General features: G+C 41.3%; 1 protein-coding gene across 2 annotated transcripts; it reads right to left on the reverse strand.

Annotated features, from left to right (window-relative positions):
* Positions 1-12,677: 12,677 nt before the first annotated feature.
* CCKAR (cholecystokinin A receptor) lies at positions 12,678-19,781 on the reverse strand. 2 transcript variants are annotated; one of them, XM_068680065.1, is made up of 6 exons: positions 19,599-19,781; positions 19,368-19,512; positions 18,337-18,588; positions 16,196-16,328; positions 14,474-14,601; positions 12,678-13,833 (listed from the first exon to the last, which is right to left on the reverse strand). In XM_068680065.1, exons 1-6 carry the CDS (start codon positions 19,632-19,634, stop codon positions 13,310-13,312), a joined length of 1,218 nt encoding a protein of 405 aa, XP_068536166.1. In that variant the 5' UTR covers positions 19,635-19,781; the 3' UTR covers positions 12,678-13,309. The 2 variants fall into 2 exon arrangements, with proteins under 2 accessions (XP_068536166.1, XP_068536165.1); XM_068680064.1 differs by having other exon boundaries at positions 16,067-16,328; positions 19,599-19,780.
* Between the last annotated feature and the right edge of the window lie 1,688 nt (positions 19,782-21,469).

The raw sequence follows: 21,469 nt of genomic DNA on the forward strand, positions 1-21,469 counted from the left end.
GAGATGTGCCCTTAATGATCTGCAGGATCTGAAGGTGATGCATGATTTGGATCCGTATAAGGGTGCTGCCTGTGAATCTTCCCTTGAATTTAGAAGTTCCTTTGCTTATCATTCTCCATCTTTTAATTGTGTTTGCTGTCATAGTGCCCTCTCATCTATGTTCATTAAAACATTACGTTTTCTCTGCTTTTAACTAAAATATTTCTGTTCCAGTGGGTGGTTTGTCCACTGGGAAATTGCCAATTTCTGCCTCTACGAATCCCCCCTGCTGTGTTCCACGGGAATGGTGGGACCTTGTGTCATTTCAGCTCCTTCCCCACCTTCCTCCCTCACTTGCTTTCTAGTGTAGCTTCTCATGAGTCACTTGGCGTGAGGCCTTCATCATATAAATGATGGCAGCTGCATTCATTCGTGTGTTGCTGTGTCAATGCATTAAAACTTCTACAATAAGCTGCAATCGATCCACTGGCCATCCTTAAAGAAGGAGGGGCTTTGTTAAACCCAGCCGTGCAGACCCTGTCATCAGGGTCTCAAGAACTTCATAGTTCTACTTGAATAATTTCAACATCTGTATTAGGGATGGAAGCACAGACCTACACCTACTGTGCTTTCTGCAAGGGGGTTGTCTGCTTTAATAGTTGTACAGTTCCGTTCAGCATGAACTCTATTTCTTTACCTGCATAAATGTGTCCTGTGCAACACATAAAAATCCCCCAAAACATAAATGGTTCATTTGTTAGCGTCCCCTGTCACCTATCATCCCCAGTATTTTGTTACTATAACATCTTAAATGCTGTCTTTTTCCTATTGTTGTACTTTTCCTGTTTGTTCTCAACTAGGTGTGCTTCAAATCCCATTTTGGCTCTCTCACTGCCAGCAATTTGTCTTTGTAGAGCCTGGGAGAGGGTGGGTAGACGATTCATGGTGACTGAATTTGCTGCCTCAAAGAACATAATTGGGGGATGTCAAAAATGTGTGAGAGAGACTCAGGAACATTATTTTATTTTATTTTTTTTTATCATGAAAGAAATCATTAGGTTAGGAAAATGATTTATTTTTTTAATGTGTTCATCTTGGTTCTAACAAATTGTTTCTATGTTTTGCTTTTGCAAGCAAGTATTTTCAAGAAGGATTTTTAACATTTTAATAATCCTGTTGAATTTTTTTGAGAGATTGAGAAAAGGAATTGTGATTAAGTACAGGTGCTACAGTCTGGCAGCCTGCCTTAGTACAAAGCAGAATGCCATACGAAACCATTTTTTAACAAATCCTGAAAAAATATTAAATCTTGTTTTGACAAAGGAGGCAACTTGATCGAGTAGGACTATGGTTTATCCTTTTTCCAAACGAATGCCTTCTTTCTGTGCCGTGCAGCTGAGTGGTAACAAATTTCTGAGTAGTGTTCCAGGCTGATTAAATAATTTCTGAGGGGCCTGACATGGGCTAACCTCTGTGTGGCCGTGTATCTGCTCCGACCATCATCCCTTTGCCACTCATACTGCTTTCACTGCGTGCCTGGCTTTGAGGAGCCATCTGGAGTTTGGGCTCTGCCTGAAGTGATGAGCTCAGTGCATGAGGCTGGTGTTGGGGTCAACTTGCCAATTTTGCACATTCAGAAGTTTCAGACTCCTAAACCAATTTTTGTCAAGCAGTACTACCTTAGACGGGTAATAGATTTGTAAATCAAACAGCATGATCTGAAAAAATGGTTTATTCTTTATTTAATATACAGGTAAGGGTGATAAGGACAATCTGTTTCCTTATTTTGGGAGGAAAAAATCCAATAGGTGAGTGTTTAAGCTTTCAAATACATGTGCACTTTCTGACAACTGGCTCAGTTTTCAAGTTAAGAACAATTTTGTGCTATTCAGAGCAAAAATGTGGTGGGACTTTTAGTGTTGTTTTGTATTTCTGCCTTCAGATACCTTGATCTTTATCCAAGCTGTCCTGAACAAAATGGGTTTAATCTTAAAAGTTATGATCTGGGAGTCTTTATGTCCTGGATTTCTTTGAAATATTGAGCTTGTGATGAGAAATTTTGATAAAATGATGCTTTTGTGCAACTTTTCACTGTCGGTTTATAGGTAAACTGATAGAAAACAATAACTACCAATAGAAATGTGTTAAATTAAAGAACAAAACAAAAATATCCTTTTCTTAGTTAGAATGGCAAAGCAGTAGGTTAGACTGGCTTAGTACCTGTATGTGATTATTTTCACAGCAAGAAGAAAATTTAAGCATTTCAGCAGTCATAGCTTTTAAAAATTGTACGTCAATATTATCTCTTTGCAGCTGGTTCCTCCAGCTATCTTGAGGAAAGTTAGGAAATACGGGTAGCGTTGTGCCTTTCATCTGCTGGGATCTGAGAAAAGTTTATGAATCTGTTCCACCTTATATTACAATCTAACTTCTCTTTCACTTGCCCTTTCATCCTGTTTTATCGAGCAATTTCTTTGCAGCTAGTCGTATTCAAGTGAACACCAACAACGTCAATGTTTATCCTGTTTTTCAATTAATACATCATTTATGTATCTATGAAAGTGTTCCTCTTTTTAAAATGTCTAACTGCTGGTCAGCTTGTGAAATGTGCTCTGTAGAAGTATGACAAGTTCAGTCCAAATCATTTTCCATGAGCCTGGTGCAGAAAATTCAGAGTCCCAATGCAATTATTGTCGTCCTGACGCAAAGGACTTAAGGACATTTGGCCAGGCCCCACGTGTGGGCTGAAGCAATGAGTTTAGACCTCAGTGAAACGTAAGTGGTGGCGAGTTATTACGTAAGAAGGAAGGAGAGAGGTAGCAGCAGATGGGAACACAAGTTTTTAAGCCAGATTGATGGAAATTTCAGGGCTGATAGGAGTTATATGAGTCATAAGGGACCGAGTGTAGTGGATGCAGCCTTTAAAGTCTGGGAGTTACCTCTCATACAGGCAAGGACAGTACTTTGGCTTTTTTTTTCCCCCCCACTGGCCAGCAGTGGTGTTGGTTCAAACAGATGGCTGATGACAAATGAAACCCCTCTGCCAGTATCAGCTAAGTTGTCAGCTTGATGCTCAGAGTTTACAAAACACTTTATTTTAAAGCCAAATAGTGAAAAATATGGGAAAATAAAATAATTTATCAGATAGTAATAATAATTGGTAATAACAATGTAATAAGCTGTTGGACACTAGCAGGATTAACAAACCATTGTTTTCTAGCAGTTCATTAATTGTCATGTGTAAAGAGTCAAGAAGCTCAGGTATAAAATATGATGTACCAGGTGAGTACTGGGAAAACTCAGGCATGTGCCATCCAAGTTGAGATCATCTTCAGTTTACCTAATCTTAACCAATTTGATGTGCTTTACTATGCCCCATACAGCAAGTAAAAATATGTGGAACTGGGTTGAAAAAGAAGCAGGTCTGCTTGACATACTTTGTATGAGAAGTTGGGATGCAAGTCCAGCTCTTGTATCCCACTGATGTACAATAATTGTTGCTGTGGGGATCTATCATCTAAAAAAAAAATGAAAAAAATAATCTTGCTTTTTTCAATTTAATAACAGTTCGTAGGCATTGATTAAAACCTCGGACCAGCAAGGTTGTAAAGTCTGTGTTCCAGGTTCCATCTCTGGAATGGAGCAAATTGAATTTTAAGTCCTTTTTCTGAAGCAGGATCAGGAATAACCTGATTCTCTCTCCTTTTAAACCACAACTTCTGTTTTGGACTAGAGAAGCTTTTTCCCTCGGGGGAAAACCTCCATCAAAAATTTTTTGATTAGGTGGTTAAATAGGAAACTTCCCGATGAACTCTCATTTCACCTAACTTCCCAGCTGAAGTTGGCTTGTAAAGTGCTCCTGCACTTCAAACTGTAGCTGCTGCCCAGAAGAACCCCCCTGGCTGCTGTTTGATCAAGAATATGTCGGTAGCGTGCTGGTTTTCTACCTGCTATCTTTGTAAGACCAGCTGAGATGGTCTCACTTGAATAGAGAGATGCAGGATTCTCAGCTTAGAGGCAGAGCTAAAATTTAAATAAATTAGGAAACCGAGGGAAGAAATGTTTTCTTGTAGATAATACAAACCCTCCAGCACCTCACTACAACACTAAAGCTGTTCTATCTGCTGTAAATAACCTGGAAAAATAGAGTCCTGCATCTTCTCTCCTTTCAAAGTTCAGCTTAAGGCTGAGCTTCGGTGGCCTCCTGGTCCTTTCATCAATGGGTGTTTGGGGTCAGAATTAGAAGTCCCACGGGACACGCCTGAGCAGCGCTCTGGACTGATGCATTTCTGACCAGTGGGAACAAACACTTGGAAGTTAATAACGCAATCTCCTGTCAGACACCCAGAGAGGAGACAAAATCTGCTTTATCGTGACGTCCTTACCCAGACCAAGCTCTCGCTGACGACAACAGAACCTGCAGATGTCAGCCCCAGATGGTTTGCAGCAGCTGCTGTTTGGGCACACGCAGGACTGGATGGGACTGATCCCAGGCAGGACTTGAAGCAGACCTAGCTCTTGAAGCATGCAAAGTTTCCAAGTCAACAGCACCACCTCAAGTATACTGCACTTCTACTTAGAAAGTTTCTTGCAAGATTTATCCATTTCTGAAGATTTCTGTTGCAGGCACAAACTCTCTCATCTACTCACCCAGGCCAAAGGACAGTTAAATGTCTGCATTTTCAACTAATTCCCTCATATTTAAGTGCAGATACAATTTATTTACTAGTTCAGTGGTCTGAAAGTGCTGCTTCTACTATATCAGATGCCAAAAATTTTCATCCAGTCTTGCTCTGCTGGCTACAAACCTCTGCCTCCCTTTTGTATATTAATATATATGCTATCATATATATCAAATGTGCTATCAAATGTGTTGTAGTGGGTGGAAGTAAATCTGTCTCCCCTTATTTGTAGTGCTGTTGGTAGGTGACTGCAGGAGAGGTAGATGAGTTGTCACGTCTCACACCGTGGAGAGACCTGAAGGGCCAAAATGCAAGGAAACAAATGTGCAAAATGTTCCAATGTTTTAGAAAGGTAGCTTGTCAGAAAGGGCATGGAAATCCTGAAATGTTAGTAAAATGGGCCTTAGAGTTTGATGAGGTTCACCAAAATGCATCAGGAGCTTTAATTTTCTGGAAATATCCAGGAAAAAATTGCTGAGAGCAGCTTTGTGAGAGAGCTGTGGGTGAGAGCATTAGATCTGATGCACTGCACGTGGGAAAAAAATAATAAATCCAAAATTAGAGGTTGGTTATAAGAGGGCAAAGAGTTCATGTTAAAGCTGTGAAACAAAGCCAAGGGGCCTCAAGCCAGATATGAAACTTTGCAGTTAAAAAAAAAAAAAAAAAAAAGTTTCTAAGTAAGCCAAAATATATCCTTTACAGGTCCGGTTCCTTTTTCAAAGCCCTTCTGCCTGCTATCTAAGATAGCTGATCACACAGGTGGAGAGATCCCACAGACACAGGAAAGCACTCAAAAGCACTTGCACAAATATGTTCCTCCGGAGAGGACCAAGGACAAATGTAAGTAAATAATAATTCTTGGCTCTGCAGCAGAGTCTGAAGTTGCACAGATGGCTGCGTTTGAGCCCAGAGGCATATGGAAATAATATCAAAGTCCCTCAGTTTGTTTTATGTAGTAGTAGATTAGAAAACATTATTCAAACTAAATTTGGAGGAAGTGCAGACGCAACATGAATCAGTTATAAAATTGCATTTTGGTAAGTTTATATTAATTTAAAAACATGCTGCTCTTGGTGGAGTTAGCAGAGTAATTGAATGTACACGGCACTGTAGTCTAAGCAAACAAGTGGATTTGGAAATTATTATCTAGCGAAGCCAACTGGTAGCAAGGAGATGTACAACAGACTGTCAGTCGGCAGCACGGGGACACGGCAGCACCACGGAGGAAGGGAGCTTCAGGAAAAAGCTGGAGGTCAGGCAGGAGGAGGAACACCTATCCCCTCCTCGAGGAGAGTGCCTTCTTTTTAAGCTCATTTACAGGGTGTCAGTGACCAGTAGCCTGCTTCAGTTACTGCTGGCCAATAAATGTGAGCACCACAGGGTTCTTCTGACTGTTTCTTTGGTGTTTTTTCTATTTTATTTTATTTTTTGGTGGGTTTTCTTTTTTGGTAGCAGGAGTGAGGTCCGTGTGAGATGGGAGATGCACTATGAATGCATGGTGTTTGAGCTCTAGGTATTTGGGACAGAGTAACATGGCAGTTTATTTTCTAAGACCATCAGCTAGGCTAGAACACAGCAACACTGAGACAATATCACTTAAATTCCTTAAAGGAGATGTGCCTGACTGGCACAGGAGCAATAAGGCACGCTGTGCTTGCTGGTGGTGCTGCGCCTGGCCCCCGGCCTCGGGCATCTGGCTTGCTGGCTGTCTCCTTCTGTCAGCCAGTTGCTGTCTTCTCAAATCTCCCTTTTCATCCTTGCTGCAGATGAGTGCTTTCAGCCCCGCCATGCACTTTGCAGCCCTTGGGGTTGGAGCCTCGTGTATCTCAGCTCCAGCAAACAGCAGAGAAAGTCTGCCCAGGTTTCAATAAATATTTGACAAACCGGTGCGGCAGAGAAGTTATGGGGCATGTCAGCAAACACTGGGTGTCTCGTGAAGAACCCTGCCTTTCAGTAAATGGTCTCTGAATTTCCACCGGCTTTTACTTTCCACTGCTTGCAAAAAGCAAAGAAATACATACAAAAGGGGAAAAGAAATGCTTGAAAAATACCAGGGAACACAGAGTTCTGCCTGACAGTCTCCCCTGGCCTGTATTGTTTTGCTTCAGCTGGTTGACACTATTTAAACAGGTTTCTTTTCTGAGTAAACACAAGGGCACTGAGTCTGTTTTCTGGATCCTTTTCCTAGATCTGCAACCACAGTAAGGACTTTGATACTACACGAGCTTTCTTCTTGCTAAAAACCCACCGTGAAAAACCCTTTTAATAGCTGAAAATTTGCTACTGATTTTCCTGCAGATTCCTTCCAGCCCTGACCCTCTCTGCGAGCCCAGAGCCCTGTCTATGGGGGTGGTGGGTTTCTCAGCCCCCTTGGTGGTTGATCAGTGGTGCCTTACAGCAGACCTAGCACACATGGAGGCTGAAAGGGAAAGGGGGGAAGGCTGCTGTCCTTGTGCCCTGTCACAAAAACAGCAAGTCAGTCGTGGTAAACATGAACTGTGGGCTGTGGGCTGAATTTTGAGTCATGTTCAGAGAAAGGAAGCAGCTCAGGTTGCTCCCCACCTACCTTCGGCTTAGCAGTGACACGCTGAAGAGGTCAGGTGTGGGAAGTCCCACGGCAGGTCTGTGGGCTCCTAAGAAGGCTAACAGTATTTTTGGCTGCATTAGGCAAAGTATCGCCAGCAGGTCAGGAGGGGTGATCCTTCCCCTCTACTCAGCACTGCTGAGGCCGCACCTGGAGTGCTGGGTCCAGCTCTGGGCCCCAGCACAAGAGGGACATGGAAAGCATCCAGCAGAGGGCCACCGAGTTGGTCAAGGGACCTGAGCACCTCTCCAGTGAGGAGAGGCTGAGAGAGCTGGGACTGTTCAGCCTGGAGAAGAGGAAGCTCAGCGGGGATCTCATCAATGTGTACTGATATACCTGAAGGGAGGGTGCAAAGAGGACAGAGGCAGCCTCTTTTCAGTGGTGCCCAGTGCCAGGACAAGAGGCAAGAGGCGCAAGCTGTCAGACAGGAGGCTCCCTCTGAGCACCAGGCCGCACTCCTGTGCTGTGCGGGTGACGGAGCCCTGGCACAGGCTGCCCAGAGGCCGTGGGGCCTCCTCCCTGGAGACCTGCAGAGGCCGCCTGGACGTGGGCCTGGGCAGCCTGCGCTGGGTGGCCCTGCGTGAGCAGGGGTTGGGGCAGGTGGACCCAGAGGCCCTGCCAGCCCCAACCATCCTGCAAGTCCACCTTTCTGTACGAGCAAACACAGCGTTCCCAGCTGGCGGAGTTCTGCCCTGGGTATTGTCATCTGCCGGGGTGTTGTTCATTGCAGTGTCCCCAGTGTGTCATCCTTTGCCTGGCCGTGAGCTAGGCCTTTTAGCAGTCACTGAATAGTCTCAGAACAAGGACTGGAGACACTGTGCATTTTTTTTGAAACATTCTGGCTCTGTAAAGAAGCTAGCAGCATGAGCAGCCCCTCACCTTTCCTATGGTTCCTGGCTGCCCATCATGCTTGTTTCGTAACCCCAATATTTGGAGGATGTGCACAGGAGCTATGCAGGGCTCCATTCACCATTTCAAATCAAACTCAGCATAAGTGGCATTTCTTCATTCTTGCAGGAGATTTTTAAAAACAATTAATAACTGCCAAAATAGCAGGAAAACAATTAAATAGTGTTTGCCCTGTAGGTGATGATTCCTACTTGATGTTTGCTACCTGCTGATGATAATGAAGATGATTTCTTCTCATCTCTCAGTACAGCGGGCAACTGGCACCTCACCAGCTCGAAATTGGTGCTTTTCTTACACAACTGGGGGCATGAGACAAAGAAAACTTTTTGTGCCATAATTATCTCTAGAGATAAATAACTCCAAGCAGGGATGATTTGCCATTAGGAAAGCAAAGTAGGAACTTTACAATTCAAGAACATTTCCTTCACATTTTTATTCTTTGGTAGGTACCTAAGGTAGCCTAACAAGCACTGCAGGAGGAAAAATAAAAATGTAGTGCTAGAAATGGGCCTTTTTATAAACCACTTTAAGGCACAGGTTACTATGACATGGAAGCTGCTGGGGATGTGGAGGGGCCAGGGAAGGATTGTGCATAAAAAGCTGGAGCTGTTTAACAGAAATGAATAACACATACAGAAAAACTGAGAGGAAGACCATGGTCAGAGGGTAAGCAAATTGCTGATGTACAGGTCAGCAATGTGACAGAAGGAGTTACGATCCTTACTCAAAGCCATTCATTTTGATCTTTCTCTCTCCTCTAGAGAACAGGCATGTTTTGCCATCAGGAACCATAAGTTTAGCTCACCATCCATTCAATTTAGACTGAGAAAAAAAAAAAAAAAAAAAGTCATATTTACCAAAGTCCTGAGAAGTAGAAGAGGAAGTAAGTCTAGTTCTGAAGTCTGAAGACACTCTGTGCACCTTGATTTGTACAAGAAAGTATCAGTTGTGGAAAAATGGGTATCTGAGAAAATAAAGGGGATGAGTAGCTATTAAAATTCTCTCAGCACCTGAACAAATATTTGCAAGAGGAATGCTTCATGAAGAAAAGCATTAAAAACTGCATTCACCATAGCAGTCATGAGGTTGCAAGAGGGCCTGATTGCAGTCAGCAGATGTCCGCCACATTCTCCTCTGCATACAAACAGTGAGGGTACATTTGATGGCACAGCAGCTTAAATTCAGACCACTGGCACACAGTGGTTCATCCACATCTTCCTGGTATCCTCTAACCATGAGGTCCCATGAAAGGCAGTGACCTGCAGGTCTGCCTTCTGGCCAAGTGCATTTGTGAGTGTGGGCTGTGCAAGCTCCTGCTTTTAAGGGAAATAGTGCCAAATGCTGCTAGAATCCATATGAATATCTGTCTATTTGCCTGGTCCTGCCTGAAATAACCTATTCCAAGCTGCAAAACGGCTGTGATAAGCTGTGGTGCATGACTGTGGGCTGTGCTCTCGCAGGCTCTGGGGCAGCAGGGATGGGGAAGCAGGTGGCACCACGATTCCCAAAAGCACTGGAAGAGGGGCCACGACTGGTGTGACAGGGATGTATGTCTCCAGTGGCTGCACCTTGATACCTGCATGTTGGTTTTAATTCAGAGCATACGGGACCTTTATTTGACCTGGGCAACAGTGAAATATACTCATAATTTTCCCCCCACTAAGTGCTGTATTTTTAGGCACCTGCCTTTTTATATCCACATTATTACAGAGGTTGCAAGAGTAATGACAGAAGTAGCAAAGGAGGATTTGGACGTTATTTTAGTGTCACATTTTTGTTTATGAACTAGGATGTGCTGCCGTGGGAGCACGCAGGGAGCTGGCATTCAAGAGAGACGACGTGGGAGCACACATAGGGTGTGGGAAGTGGCTGCAGGATGGCTGCACCGGGACTCCGCAGTCGTGGGAGAGAGAAGTGCTCAGCACGATGTGCTTCGGGAGTCAGTCAGCCTGAGGCGAGGGGAGAAATGAAGTCGAGAGTGCTTTCTGGGAAAATAAATCTGGGGGAAATAAACCTGTCAAAGCCGTTGGTGGGGGAAAGTAACCTCAAGACTGTGAAAGGTACAGAAAAAAAAAAAAAAAATATATATATATATATAAAAAGTGACATGCAGCTGGAAGAGATGACAGAAAGACAAAAGAATGAGATAACCAGGGAGAAAAGGGAAGAAGAGAAAGCCTTAAGAGATTTGTGGGCATTCTACACGTGAAATATATTGTTTGAATCGAATCTTTGCTTTCCAATTTGTGTGCCACATCTGGGTAGGAGCTTGCCTTTTGATGCATTTGCTGCCAATTGTCAAAGTAAGGTGTTAGGATAGGATTTTTCCCTCCAAACTCTAGAAACTAATGATGCAAAAAAAAAGGAGACTCCATGGTTTCTTTTAGTTTGCCACCTATCTATTCCATTTATACTTTCTGTTGAATTATCTGAATTAAAGAAACTGGGAGGACTCCACGATTCTCCAGCAAAGAAATGACACCTTTCAGAGCCAGGGAAAATGCCACGAAGATGCACGCACATTGCAAAGGGGCTGAAGTCTCTTGTGTCATGAGACCGGGCAGATGACAAAATGGCCGGATTGCAGTATTTTAGTTCGGAACTTGATTCCTACTCCTTGCTAGAATCTGGCTTTGGGAGCTAGGTCAAAAGCTAATACAAAAAAAGTGCACAGGGGACAACTGAGGGGAAGGACGATAAGTGCACAGAGCCAGCCTTGTGCAAAAGGAAATGTGTCCTTTATGGCAAGCTTCTGACCCTTCCCTGGCTGCCTTCTGACCATCACTCCATCGGGACCTTCTTCTCCTCCCTGCCTCTGTCATCACCTCCAAATTGTGTTCCCTGACAGTGCTGAGTGGGGCATCCATCAGGGAGCCTGCTCCTCTCAGCCCCAGGTGCTGGAGGCTGCAGGGGACCCATGGTCTGATTAAGGCATTGTCAAAAATGGCTTTTGCCTCTCATCCGAAACCACTGTCCTCAGACAGTGGGAGTGGGTGAGTGGTGCACGTACTGCTCAACAGGCTCTAAAGGTACTGGGAAAATGACTCCTTGAAAAAATAAACTGCTTTTTAAAGTGGATACGGAAGCGTGAAGGAGGCTGTCTGTGTATACAGCACACAGTCAGCAATAGTCACGTCCAGCATATCACTAAAATGTGATTTTTTTCTTACGTAAGTAACTTTTAAAACTATGTCCTATAACAAAACCAGAAGTTCAAATAGTATAAAACATTTTTTTTTATTATTTTTTTTTTCTCCTCTTGTGGTTCCACATAAATCCAAAAGCAGCTGCGTTTGTTCCCTCAGTTTCAACAAGAAGGACAGGTTGGCAGCCTTAGGTGAAGTAAACTTTTCATTTCATTTCATTGTTACCAACTAAATCCCATAATTTAATTCAGTGGTTTGCAAAAGGTCAGAGAGATGTCGGTAGTCTCAGCACAGTTCCAAGAACAGCGCTGTTTTATTAACATGGCAGGCAGAACATTGTTTCTATGGATTTTGCATAAATACTGTTTAGAATTTTATTTTAATTTCCTGTCTGTGGGCAAGCTGGATGCAAAAAAAACACCCTAATAGCTAAAGCTGTACACTAAGTTATATGGGTGAGCCACTTCGGCCAATAACTGCAGAACGTGGCTCTGGGTGCTTGGAACTCAAACTACATTTCCAATTTAAAATCATCCTGTAAAGAGATCAGATTTTTCTGATTAAAACCTTGACAGTGGTTATATTTAATATCCACATCTACATTCCGTGCAGTGCTTAAATTTAATCTCTGTCTAATAACAAATTTACTTAAATGGTATTGACTCAGCCAGAAGATTGAAGCATCTCCGATGGGATATTTTCACAAAACAAAACAAATTATATAACTTTTCCTGACTACCCCCATAGAGCAAAGTGCATTATCTGAACACCCACACTCACCCATACAGCACACAGTAAAGAGACTGAGCTCCTTGCTCAATAAAACAGCAATAATTACATCATTCAAAGATTTTTCTGTGCTGAGTCTGTTGACATATATGTCTAGTTGGGGAAATTAGTTCCAAAGTTTAGGAAGAAAGCACATTTTATGATGAAGTCTTTCAGCCTGTGCTCATTTATTGTGCTGTTTCTGCTTTTCTACACCTCGCGGCTTTCATTTTCATGTGTGCAGTAAGTACTGCGATAGGAGTAACTGCAAATATATTTGCGAAATGTGTTATTACCATGGGCATCGCTCCAGGTCTTCAGCGCCATGTCTTTTGTAGAAGCATCTCTTTGCCTGTATCCCTCTGCTTCCCAGTGTGATCATTTCCATATCAGCCTTTGGGGTCCATCTCAGATCCTGCCCCTTGCATGCATGGGTGCTTGCAGCCACAGGGAAGAAAGCTGCTTCTTTGTACTTGTTGTTTTTTTTTTTTTTTTTCCTTTTTTCTTTTATTTATTTATTTATTTAAACAGAAAGTACATGAAATGATCTAAATTTATCCCAGGTTGTTGCGAAGCAAAGAACGCATTCCATCCACACTTAAAGTCATCAATATTTATTTTCATTTTATTTTTAAAAAAGGATGCAATTATTTTACATAAAAGCATTATTTTCACATGGACAAGCCCATTCTCCCCACACCAAAATTCTTTTAATTGACTGTGACACCAGAATGATCTCAACACGTATTTGTTCAGCTGAAACAATGTGAAAAAATATACTACAAATGTAACTGAAAGAGTTTGATTATAAGGCAGAGATATTGAAGTAAACACTGTAATACATGTATTTATGTTTGAGGAGAATCCACTAGCATCTTGGAAATTTTAAGAGATACTCAGAACTGCAGCTGAAAACGGAGCTAAACTGTTGATGTTAAGGACGCCAGGTTTTTTTACAGGAGAACTTATGACAAATAAATTTATGACCACCTTTTAAGGCTTTGTATAAAGTCCCTTATCTTCAAAGAGCCCTCCTTCTCCTTTGAACTTTTGAAAGGAAAGTGATATAAAGCTCGGAGAGGGATAGCATTCATTTCAATTCTCACCACATTTACTGTCAGCTGAAGTGTTTCAGTACCTCAGAACTAAATCATGTTCAGCTGATGCCACAGTCACTTTCCCACACCAGACAATAACCACCTGAATTTCTGCAGGGCGCTTGCAGCCTCTTCTGATGCAGCTCAGGGGGGTGCAGATATGTTCATGTGTGTGTAAGAATATTTGGAGAGCGAAGCCCGTGTTGTCTTCCCCTCCTCTTCATCGCCAACATCTTTTATTGCAGGAGGCTTTTGCTTAGCACAGCAGGTGAAAGTGGCCAGAAAGCCCGTGCGGAAACGCTTGTTCATGAAGCAATATATGATAGGGTTCACGCAGGCAGAGGTGTAGGACAACAAGTGGATAAAGGAGATGGGAGCTCCCGAGAGATGCAGGTCTGCTGAGGTGGTGTCAAAGGCGCGCCAGGCATTCACACTGAAGATGGGAGTCCAGCAAAGGAAAAACAAAATCACTATCACCATCAACATGCGGATGACGAGTTTCTTGGCCATCAAGTTGGCAGAAGAGCTGCTGCTTCTCGCCCTGTCTATTTTGCTGTTGCTCAGAACAGAGAGCTGTTGCAATGGCACTTTCCTTTTCCTTTTGGATTTTTGCAGGTAGCATCCGTCCCCATCCTCGTATTTGGCGCTGCTGGTACTTATTTTCCTTTCTGTACACACAAAGTAGTACTTAATTAGACGGCAGAACATTTCTGAACAATGTTTCAAAATGCAAAAAGAAGGGTGGAATCCAAGTCTAAATAAATAACGTATGGCTGAACAACTGCTTCAAAGAAAGCACTGTCCTAATTCTGCATCAGTCAGCTATTGGCTGCTGTGTCCTCTATCCCCCAGTATTCTCACATCTTAAATCTACACAGATTGATGCAAAAGAAGTGAGAACACTGTTTGCTCAAGTATGTACTCAAGATAGTTTTCAAGTTTCTATGCTTCTACCTTCATTTGTCTTTTTTTTTTTTTTCTTTTTATGGTATTTATTGACAGAAGTGGTCTTACTCCATAGCCAGAAAACAAAACAAAACAAAACAAACAAACTTGATGTTTCTTTAACAATTAGGATTTAAAGCATCCCACCTGGTGTTTTTGCAAACAAGCCACAGGTGAAGAATTGTTGGCTAGAGAGTAGTGGAATCACTTCAATCAACAAATAAATGCATCTGACAGCTTCATGACCATAACTATGAACAACTATAACAATATTTGCAAGTAGAATTTTTTCCTTATATTAGCCTCAAGTTAACTGCTCACATTAAGCTCTAACTTTAAGAAATAACCTAAATGTGTTCTTACCTCTTGAAGATTTCCTCTGGCTGGCATCAAATTTTATTCCTCTGTAGAGTTCCAAAGAAATTAAGCCATATGCAACCATCATTATAATCCCAGGTATAAGAAAGAGGATGAGTAGCAGGAAAGTGTACCTGAGGAATCAAGAGACAGGCAGTGACCAGGGAATAGTGCAAATCACCAAAAAAAATATATATTTTTTCTCCTTCTGAGAATCTTGGGAGGGGGATTTCAAGATTTTGCTGACTTTTTTTTCATGCTGATATGAGGTTTCATTTTGACAGCCCTGGAAATCAGAAGCTTTCAACTTCTCCTCCTCCCTGTTGCACCAGAAAAGCACAGCAGGAGCAAGGCTCTCATGGCTGCAAAACACCCAGTGTCCTGCCTCCCTCGGCCCCAGGGACGTGGGTGCCTCAGAGGAGGCAGACAGGCCCTCTGCCCATGGGGTTCCCTGCTGTAACCAGACCAGTGCTGGATGCCCTGCTGCTCTGACTGGTGTAAAAGCTGCCTTGCTGAAGCCACCTGAGTAGCTACTGACCCTCGAAGGAGCCCCTGGTTCTGGCTGTCACTACCAGAGTGAGGTTTGGCTTGTGCAAGCCTCCTGGCACACACAGGAGGGACGGAGCAGCTACTGCCGGGGCTCACAGCCCTGGGGCCTTGCAGAGCCCCTTCTGTACAGGGAGCACCTCTTGCTCGGTTGCACATCGGTGTCTGACTTCATCAAAGGCAGCTTCTGTAATATGAGTGCTGGTTCGGGAAATCATTCTGTTTAAATACCTCAAGAGTCAGCATCTATCCTGCTTGCTGAGGCTATGGTGTGAACTCACTCACGCACCTGAGAGTCTGCAAGGGTGCTGTGCAGAAGAGAATTTTGCCTGGCAACCTTCCTCCCCACCTGTGCTCACACTGGCAAATTCCTGAGACTACCAAAACCTTAAACGCAGCTTTACTGTGTTTGGGGTACACCATGCTGAAGTGGTGCGTACTGTAATCTTGTTCCCAGTTCCAACTGACGGTCAGGAGCCAAGAAAAAATAAATAAATCTTACTTCTCAGTGCCAGTTAAGGAGTTCAGTCATCGTGCAAGGACACAATGTCTAAATAATACCGCTGCTTGATAGTGCTACTATTTACTCTGCCTGGAGAGGTAGGACTTGGGGCACTGTCTCCCCCCTCACTTTTCTGTCCCTGTTCCCTACAAGTGACCAAAAGGCTGAGTTCTCGAGAAGGGTGTTTGCAGACTCTCCAAGTTTTCATATTCTATCCCTCTGCTTCAGAGGACCCTCAGACAAACAAAATAATGCCCAAGGCAGCACACTGAAGGGCGCTTGTATGTGTTTTTTTTCTAAGATTAATCATGGATTTCTCTGAAAATACTGTTTAAGTTCACACTTAAATGAGTGAAAGCAAAAGTCATACAAGAGGCGAAATGTAAGCAGCTTAAAAATGAGATTTTTTAAAAAACTTTTTAAATGAGCATGATAGAGGTGTAAATATTTGCTGAAGGATAATACTTGATTTTCAATAAGCTTAATGCTACCATGAAATCCCGTTTTCCACTAGGTAATTATGCATTTGCAAACAGTCAGTTATATCTTACCAGGACTGCTGAATGACATCACTTGGCCAAAGGAGCCGACACATGTTTGCTGTGCTGTTGTTATACTTGGTAAAAGGTACCAGTTTGCTGTAAATTGGGTATGGTGACATGATAGTAAAGGAAACACACCAGGTAGCAGCAATCACTTTCAAGGCGTGAGATTTGGTCTGCCAGACCCTGGACTGTAGAGGTTTGCAAATGGCACTGTATCTCTCCAGAGAGATGGCAACCAGGTTGAATGTAGATACACTTACAGAGATACCTGTGCGTATGAAATAAAGAAAAAGGTTATTTTCTTATTTTAAACAATCTTGTTATTTTCAAATAGTCTTGCTAACTTTCTATATGCACAGAGAAAAAATATATAGACACTTCTCTGACTCTACAGGTCCAAGGGAAAAGAGTCATTAAAATAAAAAATATATAAAAAAAAAGACAACACCACAAAATTCTGATAACAGGGAAAAAAGACACTTTTCTTTCTAACCCTTCTCTTTACTACTGTGATTTATACATTACAGTAATAGCACTTCACTTCAAACAAGTGTCTGAAACTGGGATTATGCTGTTAGTTACTCTTTTAGCATAGTTCATAATCACTAGTTTATTTTATTTTTTTTATGTGTTCAGCTTGATCGGTGATCTGATTTCCTCATTTAACAGAATTAAATGTTACCAATTTTATTTAAAAAATAGATGCTAACAGAGTTAAAAAAGCAGAAGAAATGAAGTCATAAAGCTGAATCTTTGTCCTCAAAGAGCCTTAATTTCTCCTGTTCATTTGTTATAAAATACAATGCAGTGATCTGTATTTCTGTCACTGAACTGTCCCAGTTTATCACTTAAAAATTATGAACATTTTTGCTTAACTTTGTCACAATTTTTTTCTTTCATTGAATGAGCTTTGGTTTAATGATCTTTAGGAATGCTTAAATGTCAGTCAAAATATAAAGGGACAATATCTTAATATTAATTTAGTTTACACAAATTATCTGTAATTCAAAACTAGTCATCCTACATCTTAAAACAAAAAAAAAATAGAACATAGGTGGTAGAATCAATATCAGTGTCTATCTGTCAATAGAAACCTCTTAATCTGAATTGTTAATGGAAAACATCCACACTGATTCTTAAAATAAAACACCTTCATAACTGAAATGTGCGTGTTCAGAAATATTTCACTGTTTTTTGTTTTATATATATATAATATATATATATAAAACATTAAATATATATATATAAAACATATATAATTTATATATATATATATAAAAATTTACACAATGTGAAATAAAAGAAAGAGAACAATGCTTTGGTAATTTTTATGGCATTTATGGCAGCAATTTGTTATGGTTGTTTAAACATGGCCTTTAGCTTTACTGGTTTTATCTACGAAAAGATGTTGGTTTCCCATTCCCACTTTAGGTGTGTACTTTCACATTACCTCAAAGTTCTCAAGGGCGCAGGTTAAAGGCAAACCTGGCTTTCTGTAGCTGAGGGTCTTCTAAGGTAGCAAAAACTTTGTATAATGTTCTCTCTCTCTCTCTCTTTTTTTTTTTTTTTAAGAAAAAGGGAGAGCCACAAGAAGTGTTGGAAGTGTGACAAAATCATTTACACAGACATACACAGTACAAACATTTTGAAACTTCTGGCTCGACCTTCACAACCGGGGGGGCACAGCCAGGCGTACAGAAGTGTTACTTCCTAAAGTCGGTCTGCAAGACCTGCATCTGCACAGTTTGCATTTTGTGGTTGCCTGTTGAGCTCTGATCAGACCTGCTCTGCTCTTAAAAAGCCCTTGCTCTAACTTCCAGCTCTGCAGAGGGTACCTGCTTCGGACTTTATTATTTTTTTTTTCATGTATAGCTGCTACAAAAAATCTGTGGGCAAAACATGCCTTCAGTGAGATTGTACAGCCCTGTCATTTCTGATGGCAGATCCGGACACTGCAAATAGCTCTGTCAGTGATGGGTAAGCAAGCAGACGTGCCAGGTTCCTCATTACAGCTTGCAAAACACTTCTCACCTAACCTGGTCCTGTAAAACACTTCTCTGTGTAGTTAAAGTTCAGTGGGTACCTCTGTGTTTTGCTGGATTATGCTGAGGGAAGCAGAACCATGAAGATTTGCCCTACACAGTCATTTCTTGGTGGTTTTGGTAAATGTTCAATGGCAGATGGAAACACCTTGCTATTTGCTGGTCTTTAATGACCTTCTCACACATATCTCAACTAGTTTATCTTCAAAATAAGTATAAATTTCCAAGACTTACCCATGAAATAAGTGGCAGTTTTGCAAACAGCACTCCCGAAAATAAAATCTTTCAGCAGGTTGGGAATGAGAGTGAATGGCATGCAGAAGAGGCAGAGCATCAGGTCGCTGACAGCCAGTGACAGCAGAAACGTGTTAGTGACTGTTCTCATCCGTTTGTTTCGTATCAGCACTGTGATTACCAGAATGTTCCCCAAAACACTGAGCAGAAATATCAAACAGTACAGCAGAATCCGGATTATCTGGTGCAAATCTGGAAATTGTCACAGTGAAACATCAGGTATGAAGTGTACAGAGTATAGATGGCTATTATATGATTCATTCTTTAATCAGAAGGCAAAGCTTTTCAAAAGCCTGTCAGCTTCTAGTTTTGCAGAGGTTTATGTCTTTATATCAATATAAAAACTGCAGAAGTTCTGAAACTCTTAAATTTATTTTCATCTGCCTGAGTTGCATAACATTAAAATTGGATACACGCAATACAGTGTACTACTCCTGGAGAATTAAATACAACTTCTGAAAAGCATGTTTTGCTCAACGTACTTTATGTGCCCTGCTCAATCACCATGGAAATCCCTTCTTTATGCAAAAGTAAGAAATGATACAGCAATCAAAAACATATTAATACATGGATGATTTTTTTTCTAGCCTCACAGTGTTATAATTTCGTATTTAATCACTTTCATGCACAGTATCAGATCAGATAACTCCATTGCTATGGAACTGCTCAAAGAGTCAAAATCATGTTTCTCCACATCCTTACTAGAGCCGTTTACATTTTGTGCCCAATATTGCTACTGTCAGATTTCCATTTTCTCTGAAATTTGTTCCGGTTGGAGGTTTACCTTGGAAAACTATACTAAACCATACCAAAACCACACTATATTCTTTCCTGCCTGTTTCTCACCCTAACTTACCAGCAGTTAGTTGATTTTGCACCCCTCCCCTCCTTCCCCCAAAACCTCATGTGGCTGTTTCTCTGTCTTCCAGCTAGAATTAAAACTGCCCAAAAGATTTACTTTCTATTCGTACCTCTAGAAGAATTAGGTGGGTCATCCTCACAGAAAAAAGTGTAATTTTGCAAGAGGTAATCACACAGGATATCAGTGATGTTGGTGCCATTCTCAAGGAAGCTCGCTTCAACTATTTCCATCCTTTGGGATCCACAGGTTAGCTCCTAGGAAGAAGAGGGTTGGCTTGTAACTATCTGCCCATTCTTCCAGTAAACAATATCTTTCTGAATGAAGTCTTCAGGAGGAATACCAGAGAGGCAGTGGCAGAAGTAAGCTCTTTAACCATCCGTCAGGAACACCCTGGTCAGGCTGAAAACAGATTTATGTCAGTGGCATGCGAGGCAGTTCAGCAAAGCAGGGCATGCACACAGACACAATTCACACATATGCACACAAGCACACATCCCCTCCTGTACTTTTTTAGATCCACCCTCTTCTGCTACTGGCCTACTGTTGGGATTATAAACAGACCAGAAAAAGATTACAGCGTTAACCCCTTGCAAGGTTGCTTCTGCTCACATCTCTGCAATATTTCTCAGAGGGATGCTGCTGTTCCACAGCCAATAAATCACAACCAGTGAGAGATGAGAGTGATAAATCTGTCTCTCAACCAACAACATTTGAAATGGCCAGAGGAGCTGAATAAAAAGGCTCAGAAGGGAAAAACATCAAGAAGATTTTGCACGCCTTACATAAAAGTGATTGCTTTCTTCACATTTTTTCAGAGCAAACTGAAGACTGAGTCTGTAATTGACTCAGGAAAACAAGAGCTGCTACTTCTAGCTCATTTAATGAAGTGCTAACTTCATACCAAAGCTCTGTATGTGCCTGATCCAAAACCCAGTAAGGCCATAGAATGCTTCACAAATTTCAGTGTTCCTGGATCAAGCCCTATGAAAGTATGCCATTAGGATTGTTGGGTCATATAAGCAGAAGCCTAGACAATTTTTCAGTGCAAGGACTTGTATATGACTTGTAAACCTGATGAACTGATAAAGTACTGCTCATTAGTTATGCGTTATCGAAAATGCAGCAATCTTGACTGCTTAAAAGAAGCCCTTTCTTCTGGGTTCTGCTTTGTGAATACATAAACACCATCCTCTTTGGTCTTGCACAAAGTCCTGGGCTGTTGACTTCCAGTATACAGCTTGTTTATGGGGAAAACAAACAAACAAACAAACAAAAAACAGGTAAATTAATCCTATAAATGAATCCCTGCTACTACTCAATTGAAAACAAATTTCACATTTAAAGTCTCTTCTAATAAGCAGAGCAATAACAGGTCCTTAATAACAGGCACAGACCCCTTAAAGTTGGTAACACAAAGACTCACAAAGACTGGAAGTCCTGGATTTCTTTTCCAGTCTCTCCAACCTTGAATTATAGTGCCATGACTGGGAGAATAGATTGGAAAGTTCCAATTTCTAAGTTCCCTTTTCTTTAGCAACTTAATTATAACGTTACCTTTTATTTTACATATTAGTCTTGAGATCCCCCTCTCTCCTTTTTTTACTTTTTTTTTTTTTTTCTTTTTAACCTAGATAAAACAGACCCAAGCTGGCAATCAGTGTATACGATGTGTAGCTGTCTCATCAGAAAGAAACATTCAATCCAGCAGAATTCAATTCCAGTTTCGAATGTATATTATACTGGTAGGAAATTAATCCAGAATGACATGTCATGTTTTATTTTTCTACTTGTGAATCTCAAAAAATTATACTGCAGAAATAAAAATTGAAATCTGTTTCCATTTTTACAATGATTGACCATTAAGCTTGAATGTTTGATACCAATGTTGCTGAAAAAAAATGGTTTTCTCTTTGCTGCCTAATTTGGCTTTATGTTTTTTTATGCTTTATAAGACTAACTTGATGGATTTTAATAATCAACCACTCTATTAGATGACAAATGTTGCCCATTTAATTAAACAGTTGTTTTTTTTCAATTCTAGTTTTGTATTTATTTTGAATTATTCCTATATTTCCTGAACATCTTCCCTGTCAATTTCAAATTATTTTAACATCCCCAACATCTGAAGTGGCAGCCAAAGCAGGTGATAATCTACAGGAAAAGTCATGGATGCTTTTTGGAAAAAAACTGCAGAATTTAGATTGCTTTTTC

The sequence above is a fragment of the Anas acuta genome, chromosome 4 (genome assembly GCF_963932015.1).
Source record: "Anas acuta chromosome 4, bAnaAcu1.1, whole genome shotgun sequence".
Taxonomy (NCBI): domain Eukaryota; kingdom Metazoa; phylum Chordata; class Aves; order Anseriformes; family Anatidae; genus Anas; species Anas acuta.